A 12,140-nucleotide genomic window follows, 5' to 3' on the forward strand; every position below is an offset into this window, starting at 1 on the left:
TCCGCTCATCACGTCTTGTTGCGTCTATAAAAAGTTTCCGACTGACAACCTGTCAGACAGAGCATCAGTACCCGGTTGACCCGGTACGTCGGTACTACCGGGTCTTGTGAAAATTAGGTACCGACAACTTTTTTATTTTTAGGTACCGACTTGGACCCGAAGTACCGGTACTTTTGACAACACTACTTGTGTTCTACATAATGGTAGTTCAGTTGTGAGGTACGAGCGTGACTCTAAAACAGGTAGTAGTATTGGCTACTTTTTACTTAAGTACATTTTAGAGCCCATACTTTATACTTTTACTTGAGTAAACAGGTTTAGTCAGTACTTCAACTTTTACTTGAGTACTTTTAAACATGAGTATATCTGTACTTCTACTTAAGTAAAGGATGTGTGTACTTTTGCCATCTCTGGATTTGTTCACTAAAATCCTGATAAACCCTTCAGCAATTTTCATCTTGCATGGGACCCTGCAGGACAAGTTCTATTGTAACATACAGTGCTGCTGTAAAATAAGTACTTATCAGTAACAAATAATTTGCTAACAAAAATTATAATAAGAGCATTTCACTGACGGCACTAAACAGAAATAAGTTCTTCACATAGCACTTTATTTGCAAAATTTTATGGATTTGAAATATTGTATTGTAAAAAATATGTTAAAAACAGTTTATACGTGTCACATATAAAGTTTTCAAATAATGTTAAGAAAACGACATCATGCGGAAATTAATAACGTATGCTATACAATCATGCCAAGAATCTGGTCCAAAGTGCACTTTAAACTTTCTCATACAATGTTTTGAAGGCTGTCCATCCAACAATGACAATTAAAACCCTCACAAAAAATAAATAAGCAGGCCATGTTCCAAAATGAAAATATTTTAAAATGCAAAACACATTGTACTAAGTGTGGACTCAAACAGAGTTATACAGTAACAAATGTGTATTAAACACGTAATAAACGTAAGTTTGAATATATTAGACAGATATGTACAAATTACTGTACTATATTGTACAGTATTACTTTACATAATGTCTATTTAGTCAACTTCCCATTTGTTAGGTTGAATGCAAAGTAAATTATTTACTCCATAAACGTTTTTCAAGTACACACAAGTTGTTTTGATTTCAGAGCACTTAATTAATTTGACATCACTTGAAATACAGCTCTCCTTAACTATCCCAGAGACAGTAGTTCCTGTTTGTCTGTCTTTAACCATGCTAAATTTTGCAGTGATAACTGGATCAATAAAGGTGTAGCCTGTGTCAAGCCCCACATCAACAAACGACCGCACCATTGCCACTTCCCCATTTTCTGTAAGAACAGCATGGTTAATTCTTCGAGATAGTGTCGTGCTTGTTTTTGAGTGAAACCTGTTTCCATTAATTAACGCCCTTGCATAAAATGCACACTGATGAACATGAATGCCATGTTCGCTGAGAAGATATGCCTCTCTTGGTGTTGGTGGTCTTACAATTGGTGAGCCCAGGAAGACTACATTTGTTTTAATCACACAGTTTTTGGCAAGTTTGTAACCATGTAGCATACATTCAACAAAGTCCTTTGCTGTAAACACTTGTCAGAAGTCTTGGAACACCCTGAAAAAGAAAAAACGCATTGACAATTTGCTCTGGAACTGCGTGGGTGCCATGAAAGAGCTTTTGCAGGTTGCCATTGTGACTTTCAAAAATGAAAGCACTCTGGCACCATAGTGGACCCCAGTTTCTCACAGACTGTGCAGCATGTTCTAAAATGTGCACACTGAAGCTCACATGACATTTCCCATACAGTTTCTCAAAACGGTTCACAAATGTTTTTAACAGATACTCAGCTATATGCCATGTGAAGAAATGTTATCTTTTAACAGACAGTAAGTATCTTGTACAAGCAACAGTAAGTGTTCAAGGAACTGGCAGGGTAGAATGCCACTTAGGCATGGAAGACAATAAAACTAAAGAAGATTCCTGTATTCTGAGGCCTTCCAGAACTTGCGTAACTTCATGGATCGTGGGGGTCTTGTAATATTGACTCTGGTGGCTTAATTTCAAGCAGTCGTTTATCAATGGCCATGACATCTCTTCCAATATACCAGCTCTCTGCATGGTACTTTGTATCAAGCCATAGTGTTGTCAATTGGCGACATACACCCAGTAAAATCCCATGCATGTAGTCATATCCAAATAGTACAATATTAAAAAATGTTAAAAGCATTAAAAGCGATGGCCCTTTGACTCGCCGAGCACATGTGCCTGTTGTAACTGCTGTTCTTACATCATCAAAATGCTGGATGTGGTGGGTACGTGTGTTTGAATCTCCACTTTCTGAACTGTATACCCTTGTGAATCCATTTCCCTTGGCAACAATTTCGCCCTTATTATAACACCAGTTACATCCATGTTCCCCGTTAAATTGTTTTACATTCTGGACAGCGCAGCGTGCAACTGAGTCACACACATAGACTAAACACATGGATATTCAAGCATTGTTCTTTGTGCACTGTCAGACCTTCCTGCTCTAGCAGAAGGCATTCATCGACAAAGGGCTGCATAAAAGCATTCATTTTGGGATTAGAAGCACCAAACCACAAACCAGCCAGCAGCACATGCCTGCTTCTCATATGTGGGGGAAGCTCATTGATTATGATTTGGATTGGCCAAATGTGAAAGGGAGATGATTTAAAAATATGAACACCATCAATATTCCAAGTAAGTGAAAGGTTAAACTGGTCTGGATCATTCAAGGGATCTACAGATTTATACATGGCTCCATCAAATATATCTTGGACACTATCTGGGTTGCTTTTACCCCTGGTCCATTTGTAATCTAATGCTGCTCTAAATGTTGTATCTAACATCTTTTCTTCCAGTTGTTTTCTAATTGATACTTTCAGAAAAATGTTGCCTGATTTAACAAGTGAGTTCATATCCCCAAGTTCAGAACCACTTGAGGCACAACAATCTGGGACTTCATTACCAAGGTAATTTTGACATTTAGGGCAAATGCACATTATTTCAAAAGAGTTGCAATCAAATGTTTTGAGGAACTTATAAAGACTACTGGGTACTCCATTGGTTCCTTCTGGACAATGTAGTTTAATAAGGTCTAATAAATCACTAAGGGCAGATTTTGTTGTGGTGTGCCTAAGAGCATAACATAAAATTGACAGTAGAGATTCTTCATGACTAATCTTTGCACTGGGGTAGATCTTCTCTTTCACAGATTTTGGGTTCTCTCCACTGTCATCTTGTGCATCACCACCTGCTGCAGCATCCATCTAGAATTGTGGAAAATAAAATGGTACCAGCTCTAATGATTTTATAAACATATATTTTATTCTTACACAAATACAGACATACATAAATAATTTTTATATCATACAATACAGTTCATACTATGATAAATTAGATATAATTTTAAAAATGTTAATTGTTACCGTTAGTTAATGTATTAAATAACATGACCAAACAATAAACAACATATTTATTAATCTTTTTAATGTTAGTTAATAAAAATATAGTTGTTCATTGTTTGTTCATGTTAGTTAAGCTTCATTTTAAAATTTTAATAATGTGTTTATAAATGTTAAAATGAACATAAAGATGAATAAATGCTATAGAAGTATTGTTCATTCTTAGTTCATGTTAACTAAAGTAGTTAACTAATGATCCTTATTGTAAGGTGTTACCATAAATGAGAGTAAATACTGTAGTATGAGCTATAATGAGTAAATTGCCACAATTCACTATTTAAATAACACACCCACTAACTACTTATCAAAAACAAATTCTGAGCATTTTCTACATTGTTACACGTTTCGTGCAAAGATGACATGAAAGGAAAATTTTGTCACAGCAAATGAACTGCATGAGTATTGCAAATATATATAATGTGCAATCTTACTGTGGGGTCTTGTGGTGGAGTCATATGACAGTTTTGTAGTTCATAATGCTCACTGTCAGATTATTCATCCTAAACACACAAATGCACAGATGTAAATCTCTATTTTGTACAGAAAAATAGCTCCTATTGTATCTTAATTCCTCTATATTAATAGTGTTAAACATAATGTAGTTTCTTTTTTTACCATGTAATGATCCGTTGCTGTGTCATTTGTGTTGTGTTGTGTCTCAGTTTCACTCGCAGATTCATCATCCTTAAAATCATATAACCATATATTGCTATAGATTAAAGATATCCCATGTTATGGTAAATTATGAGAACATTTAACTAGCAATGTTGTACCATAATATGTTGTGGTGATGTGCTGATGTTGCATGGGTCACTGATTTCCTCTTCACTGTCAGATCTGCCATCCATCTGTTAACAATCAGACTCATGAATAAAAGCAAGACAAAATAAGACTAGATTATATTCAAACATATGAGGGACAGGTACATTTAACTAGCAATGTTGTACCATGGAACGATGAGGTGGTGTTTGCATGGGTAACTGATCTCCTCTTCACTGTCAGATCTGCCATCTGTCTGTTAACAAACCGAATCGTGAACAGCATTAAGCCAATGATAGCTCAGATTATATTTAAACAGTATAAGGGACAGGGAAATTAGTAGTCTACCATGGAATCATGAGGTGGTATGTCAGTAACAGGGTAACTGATCTCCTCTTCAGAGTTGTCATCCTTATCATCAGAACAATAAAAACAAGTAAATACACAGGTTAATCTTTTGATCATATAAGAACAAGATTAGTCAATGTGGTGACACTAACAGCTTTGACAATCAGGATGAAAGCATCATATAATAATATGTCATAAAATTGTGCATGACCTTTACCTACTTGAGACAATGGATGTTGTAGCTATGCTTTATAGTTTATTTTCCTAAAATCAAAATGGAAAGCATTAAATAGAAATTTGTGCCTCAGGAACACAATATAAAAACTTATTTATGGACTTTTACTTTAAAAAAGAAAACAAAAGGTGAACATACTTTTAACATGGCCACTCCATCTTCTCTTAGTAGCTGTTGGAACTGCTGTCTCTTTTTGTAGGTACAACTTGTACTCCATTGTCTAATGTCAGTAATCACTGCAAGTAACAAATTAATAGCTATTATGTAACTTTTTTCATAAATCAAATGTTACACTTACAAATCTTTTAACAATGTAATTCATATTCATCAACTTAAAAAATTATGTTCTATAATCATTAATTTTTAAAAGATTGATATTCGTGCAGACAAAATTGCATTTTCAAGCATTGCAGTTGTATCATTATGTGTCATAGACACAATCACATCTAATGTGTGAGGAATTGCATTTTTAACCCTTGTGCGCTGTTCATTATATTTCAGGAGCACAACTTAGGTTTGCCCAAAATCGGCCACAATGCAGAAATAAAAGAATAACAGACTATAAAAATCACTCATTGTTACATATTTTGTCAAAACAAAAATTATCTACCATGCAGAAACAGACAGAAAAGCAATAAATGAGCCATTGAGTGATCATTTGCCACCTAGTGGCTACATTTAGGTATAGGCCTAATTGTTCATTTTAAGTGTTTAAAATGACATGGCAGCAAATCCACTAAACTATGATTGTTCTGTAATTTACATTTTCTTTCCATTAATGAAATTAAGTGCTTATCTTATTTAAATCGATTTTTAAATAAATAAATAAATACAAATTTTATTTACAAAATTTTATTTACAAAATAGGCTCATAATCCCCCCAAAAGCTAAACAAATGCAGAGTGAAAATAACAATAATATTATTATTAATAATAATAATTATTACTTTTAAAAAAATTAATGAGGGTGATGTCATTGATGTGAAATATGAAGATGAAAGCTCTCCAGCAACTGTTTTGAAGTTAAGCGGTAAACAGTTACAGTAATATTTCAGAACAATTTTTATATTTGTATGGATGCAATATGAATGTATTGCAAGGACATTTTATTTATTTATTTGTTTGTTTAGAAAATAAGGACAGGCTGCTGAAACGTCTTCAGCAGATAGAGTCAGAGAGAAAACAAAAAGTGGAGGCCAAACTTCCTGAAAATAGAACAATAAAAAGAAAGGAAATTTTTAGTCCAGAAAATAGTCCATCACCAAGTCCACAGAAGAAATGTAGAAAAGTAAAATCTTTTCCCTCGTAAATTATATCTAGAGAATGTTTTGTTAACAAATGTATTAAATTTTAATATTTTTTTTTGGTTGAAGAACCGCATAAAGACATGCTGTTGTTCAAGAAAATAGAAGAGAGAGCCAAAGAAAATCGTGAACTGGATGACCTTAGAAGAGAAGTCAAGGCCTTGAAAGCTGAAAATATGGAGCTGAAGGCGCAAAGGTAGTTACATACATTTTTCTTATATATAGATGAAAAACACTTCATTTTTGGTGTTAATTACAGATGTCATGATTGTCATAATTTTTGTTTTTGTTGTTTCATATTTAGATATTATTAACAGATTTGAGGAGCTGTTGCCAAACATCAATATAAACAGACCTGTTGCATCAGCGTGTCCACCAGCTACATCTCCTAAAACTGTGCCTCATCCAACTGTACCTCAATCACATTCCCATGTAAGAACCTTATTTTTAGGTACCATGTGGATAGGTTATCCAAAAAGTGAGAATTGTGTTCCAATATGAATATGGATATTTGTTGCAGACTTTTTTTTCTTTCCAGTTTTTTGCTATTTATTTGACAAATATTTCACAGGTTGAAATCCACAGAAAATTTAATATCACCAGAGAGACATTCCTGGCATGTGGCAGAGGAGGCACTTCATGGTCAGCCATGATCAAAGATTTGTCAGTGGCTGTTTATGGGAGGAGCATGCTGACCACACATGGCCTGTCAGGAAAACTTGGTAATGCCAACAAGGGATCACAGGCCAAGCCACCTCTAGATCCAGTTAAAGTAGAACTTATTTTAGGTAAGATGATAACAAGTGTTATCTTTATTTATATATCAAGCATGTGACCCACAAAACCAAGTCATAAGGCTCATTTTTTTTACATTGAGATTTATATGTCATCCGAAAGCTGAATAAAAAAGCTTTCCGTTGATGTATGGTTTGATGTGGTTTTGGATAGGACAATATTTGGCTGCGATATAACTATTCTAACACAGGGTGCAAAAAATATAAATATTAAGAAAATCGCCTTTAAAGTTGTGCAACTGGAGTCCTTAACAATGCTGCATCCACTCACAACATTAAGTTTTGATATATTTAGGAAATTTACAAAATATCTTCATGGAACATGATCCTACTTAATATCCTAAAGATTTTTGACATAAAAGAAAAATCGATCATTTTGATACAATGAGTTGTTGGGTATTGCTACAAAATATATATAACGTGCTACTTATGACTGGTCACATATATTAAAAAGTTTTTTTAATTGATTCCTGAGTATCTCTTAGATCTGAATTTCTTTTGTTTTGACAGACACTGTTCAGAGTTGATTCCCGGAAACTCCACGGAAGTTTATAAGAGCTTCGTTCTGGGAAAAACTGAACGATGAACACAAAATTCTATTAAGGTATGCATTTTCACTGTAAATTCAATGTTACTATTGATATTTATATTCTGAATTTTAGTTTCAATAAAGTATTTGTTATTCATCTCACATTATTCATACATTTTGACTCACATTTGTAACTAAAATGCAATAAATACATGAATGTAGCCTTTTTTCGGTTCAGAGATAAGTTTTAGTTTAATTTGTTGTATGTTTATCTTATATTTTGCTCCTAGGCAAAAGAAGCAGCACACTTCACTTACACACATTTCAACATGTGAATGAAAGTGAGAACAGACATATATTCACCATCACATTACAACTGAGCAAGTTAGTCAATTTATCTGGCTTACACTATACTGTAACCTTTTTGTAATATACTGTATATTTTCTCTCTTTTTACAGAATAGAAAGGTTGCAGTTTTTTGGCGTTCTATCAGCAGTGTCCTCTCGCTATGATCCACAGAAAGTGTTTGTGAAAAGTTTTGTCTAGAGTGTTTTCCGCTTAATTTATCTTATCTGAGCTTTTATGTGAAAATCTCAAATAAACAATTAAATATGCCATTTCTGTGGTTCTTTCTCATGGATATCTATTTGGGGAAGTCCCAACACCTTGGCTATACTGTTAGGAGTCCTGTAGGACTCTTACTGGATTCTTGTAGGTTTTCTGTAGGATTCCTGTGATTCCAGTAGGATACCTCCAGGAGTCCCACAGGAAAATGATCACGAAAATCCTGTGGGATCCTGCAGGAACCTGCAGGTATGGAGGTGTGCTGGTCCTGTAGGATTTTTGTAAGGGAGGTGCGCCTGTTCGGGATCGGACAGGACCACAATTTATACAGGGCGCCCACAATACCGGTGTCCCTGGTGCCGCTAAAATAACTACTCTTATCAGGATGTCTGTCTGTTCCAGTTTAATCACAGACGTTGTGCTTGTATGTATTGATAAAGCAGGGCATCTTGAACTTGACCCTTCACAGCCGACCACCCAGTTTATCAAACCACTGTGCCCTCACTCGTGGTGTTTTATTTATTTCCATTTTTATTTACAATAAACATCACTGAAGCATGATATGACACTTATGTGTCTGTTTCTGATCATTTTCCTGCACATTTGATTATAAATGTTTTTTTTATTATTTAAACCTCAGTAGCTGGTTTAAAATTAATCCCCAACTGAGAATTTAAATTAATCTAGATTTACTGCAAAATTAAAACCTGGATTAAATGATATTTTAAATATAAACCTGATTATTATTAAAGAAGGTTTACAGTTTGGTGCAATGGAATTATTAAATAAACCTTGATTTAATCTAGATTTAAACCTTGTTGGTACAACCCACCCATAGAGTTTACAAATGTACAGTATGAAATCATGTATTCTGAAAGCCCAGGAGTAATATCATTCTAAATGCATGTATGACTGAGTAACACGGACATATTTCAAACTCCATGGTTTATTATTCTCTATCAGAATGGACAGAGCACATTAGACATAAATCCACACACAAGCACAGTACTGCCCTCTGGTGTATACTGTAAATTATTCCAGAACATGTATTTACATTCAGAAGGCTACAGAGGAGAAATGGCAATTAACTAAAGAATGAATGTATAAGATAGCTATTTCTTTATATTAAATATCTTATTAACACAAACTAAATAATCCTTGTGTGTGGATTTTCTTTTAATGTATTTTTGAAATACGGCCAAAAAACTTGTAATGTAACATGTACATGTTTGTTACGGCCCAGGCCATAACCAGCTTTAAGGCTCATTAAATTAAACAATTAAATAAAGAAAACAGACCGAACATATAAAAAACCACAACACCTGATTAATTTAAAAACGCCTCCATTTTAATTTGAATCAACGAAATTCAATTCCTCAACAAAAAAACAAAAACAAATTCACATCAATTCTTATAATCGAAGTCAAACGAATCAATAACAAGAAGAAAGAAAACCAAATGTTGCAGTCAACGGATAGGGAAACTAAGAAAACAGAAACCCTAACTACACCTGTGCTCGGAGTAAGGTTCTTACCTGGCTTCCGAAAAAAGAATATCAACCCGGTGAGTCTTCCGGGCAACTGCTTCCCTTGCTCAGCTCTAACTAAATAAACAAAACGTGACCTAAAAATAAATACTTTACCCGCTGCTGCTAAGTTAAAAAGAAAGCGAAGTTATTACCGAAAATCCAAGCATAATAAAACAAAACAAAAATAATCCAAAGAGGCGCTGGGCGAGACCTCCGCGAGAACAACAGGAATGGAGAACCGAGAGCCGAGAGAGACGCCATTGCTGCGTCAAAGCCTTTTTATATCCTCCCCGATGACGTCACCTAATTATCGCGTAGTAGGACTTTCCACAGCTCCTCCTATGGACTCAAAAATACACACGTCACATTTTCGTAACAATGTTCATAAACATGTAATTTTACAGGGAAACCCGTTATTTTACAGTTTATTTCTGGTGTACCAGCTTTCTGGCGTCCCAGCGGATAATCCCGGCTATTTTATACCATGGTCATTTGCCAAGTTAAAACTGTTATTGATGTTTACAATGTAATTTTAGATCAAACAGGTGAAAATGACAGTAATTTTCATCAGATAATTTTAAATGTAATCAAATCACACATGTGCATTAAAGGAATTTAATGCACACCTTCCAGCCAATCAGAATCCAGTGTTCAAACAGACCATGGTATAAATATCCTTATATCCTGTAATGTTTCAGGGAAAAAACTATTATTTTACGGTATATTTCTGTCAATCCAGCTGACAGAAAATCTTTATTTTTTTCAGATTTTTTTTACAGTGTAAACTAAAGTAAGCTTTACATAAATTTGGGTCCACTTGACCTGCAAACGTTGGCTGAATACCGTGAACACCAAGAATTAAACATAAAATAGCATTGGCATTTTTATATCAGTCTGAGACAGAAGAAAGTATATAATACAATTCAGATGAGGAATAACAAATGCATGATGACATATTCACTAAATAAAGCAAAGGTTGTTGTCTTTAAACGCAGAGGAAGTCAATGTCCTAGAAACACAGAGAAAAGAAAAATGAATGCATTTTCAGGACATATGAAAAACTTTTTTGGACACAGCACTTACTGTAGTTGGGATCTCAACAGTTTTTTTCTGAAATATGTGTGTCTCATTTACATAGTTACTGGGAAAATATCCAATGACCCCCATCTGGTCAACATAATGATCACCATAAACCTACAAGAGAAACGTTGACATGATTTCTGTGTTTCTTATCGTTCAACTGAGAAACCAATCTTAACTTTCTGATTATTGGTTTAAAGAAAAATACTTTTTGCAGTCACTTACACTTCCAGACCAGAAGACTCCAGCTCCCTCTACAGGTTTGAGTTTAGAGTACACATAGATCAGATGGCCTCTTCTCAGGTTTATGTGTCTGCAGTCTGAAGCGATGTAGTCATCAAGAGCTTTGGCCATTGAAATCACATCTAAATGACACATACAGTATGACCATATTGTCATAAATAAGCATTTAGACAAAGTTATAAAAAAAAAACATTTGTTTAAAATAACCAAACAATCACAAATATGAAAAGCTTTTTGTCACGTTTTATTTAGATATAGGCCTATCTAATCTGAGAAATCTGATTTAAGAATTTAATTTTAAGGTGTTTAAAACCAGTGTGATAAAACTCACTAATTGAATTTAAAATCTTTGTCATGTTATCAACAACTATAGCCTCATTCATAATGTGACAGCTATCTCACAAATATTCTATTTACTATGACCACAATGCTGCCTCGTAGTTTAGTATTATGTATAAATTCATTCCTTTTGCATATTTAATATTATGCCTAAAAATAAATACAGAAACATCAATCATAGAGTAAACTCACATGAACAATCCTTGTCTGCACAAATCTTTTTGTTTGCCAGTTTCTCCATGAAAACAGCATTTGCCGTTTGACATAAACATACAAAACAGATCAAAAAGAAAAACAAGCCACTTGATTTGTCCATTTTTGACTGATAGTGAAGGAGAAATCACTTCTTACTTCTACATTCCCCAGTGTGCTCTTCTACTGAGAGGAATCAGTCCAGCTGCACATTCCAACCTCAGGGAAAATCTAGTTCTTTTTGGCTTTTTGACTCGGTTTCCTGGATAACACTTGCCAGTGAAATACTCTCTCTATATGACTGATTAAAGTCAAAGTCTAGTTTTGTTTGGTTTGTCATAAATGTTAAAACCTCTTGGTAAAACATCGATTATGATTTAATTATTTATGACTATTTACAATTTAACAAACAAGCAGTTATTATTAATTATTAACCATGATATCATGTAATAATAATTGTTAATGTCCTAGAGTTAACATCTTACAATTATTTCCGCTCATAGTTTGTATCAAACAGATGCATTTCATGCGTTTTTTACAAGTAAAGCAGATAAATATATCCAGACATTTTTTATTATAAAAAAATTATTGTTATATTTTATTTATTTTCTTATTTATTTTATATTGCAATGCTTTGTACATGTCAATGATGTAAATATAATCTGTTACAATACAGTTGAAATGCTTCAAAAGCTTCCGACGCACACACACACACACGCACAGCACACGCACACGCACACACACACACGCAC

General features: G+C 34.1%; 1 protein-coding gene and 1 long non-coding RNA gene across 3 annotated transcripts; both read right to left on the reverse strand.

Annotated features, from left to right (window-relative positions):
- Positions 1–4,434: 4,434 nt before the first annotated feature.
- On the reverse strand, positions 4,435–4,844 carry LOC130558767 (uncharacterized). The gene is made up of 3 exons (XR_008963489.1): positions 4,802–4,844; positions 4,581–4,643; positions 4,435–4,488 (listed from the first exon to the last, which is right to left on the reverse strand). It is a non-coding gene; the product is annotated as an uncharacterized LOC130558767 (long non-coding RNA).
- Positions 4,845–9,350: 4,506 nt separating this feature from the next.
- On the reverse strand, positions 9,351–11,601 carry LOC130559527 (otoraplin-like). 2 transcript variants are annotated; one of them, XM_057342665.1, is made up of 4 exons: positions 11,389–11,601; positions 10,840–10,979; positions 10,618–10,728; positions 9,351–9,873 (listed from the first exon to the last, which is right to left on the reverse strand). In XM_057342665.1, the coding sequence occupies exons 1-4, from the start codon at positions 11,510–11,512 to the stop codon at positions 9,838–9,840; spliced, it is 411 nt and encodes a 136-aa protein (XP_057198648.1). In that variant the 5' UTR covers positions 11,513–11,601; the 3' UTR covers positions 9,351–9,837. The 2 variants fall into 2 exon arrangements, with proteins under 2 accessions (XP_057198648.1, XP_057198649.1); XM_057342666.1 differs by having other exon boundaries at positions 9,351–10,543.
- Positions 11,602–12,140: the final 539 nt, after the last annotated feature.

Source organism: Triplophysa rosa, linkage group LG9 (genome assembly GCF_024868665.1).
Source record: "Triplophysa rosa linkage group LG9, Trosa_1v2, whole genome shotgun sequence".
Lineage (NCBI taxonomy): Eukaryota > Metazoa > Chordata > Actinopteri > Cypriniformes > Nemacheilidae > Triplophysa > Triplophysa rosa.

Coding starts and splice junctions, on each gene's coding strand:
- LOC130559527 (XM_057342665.1), bottom strand. CDS start 11,512: ATGGACAAATCAAGTGGCTTGTTTTTCTTTTTGATCTGTTTTGTATGT. Junction 10,980..11,388: donor TGCAGACAAGGATTGTTCAT/GTGAGTTTACTC, acceptor TGTGTCATTTAG/ATGTGATTTCAATGGCCAAA. Junction 10,729..10,839: donor GAGTCTTCTGGTCTGGAAGT/GTAAGTGACTGC, acceptor TTTCTCTTGTAG/GTTTATGGTGATCATTATGT.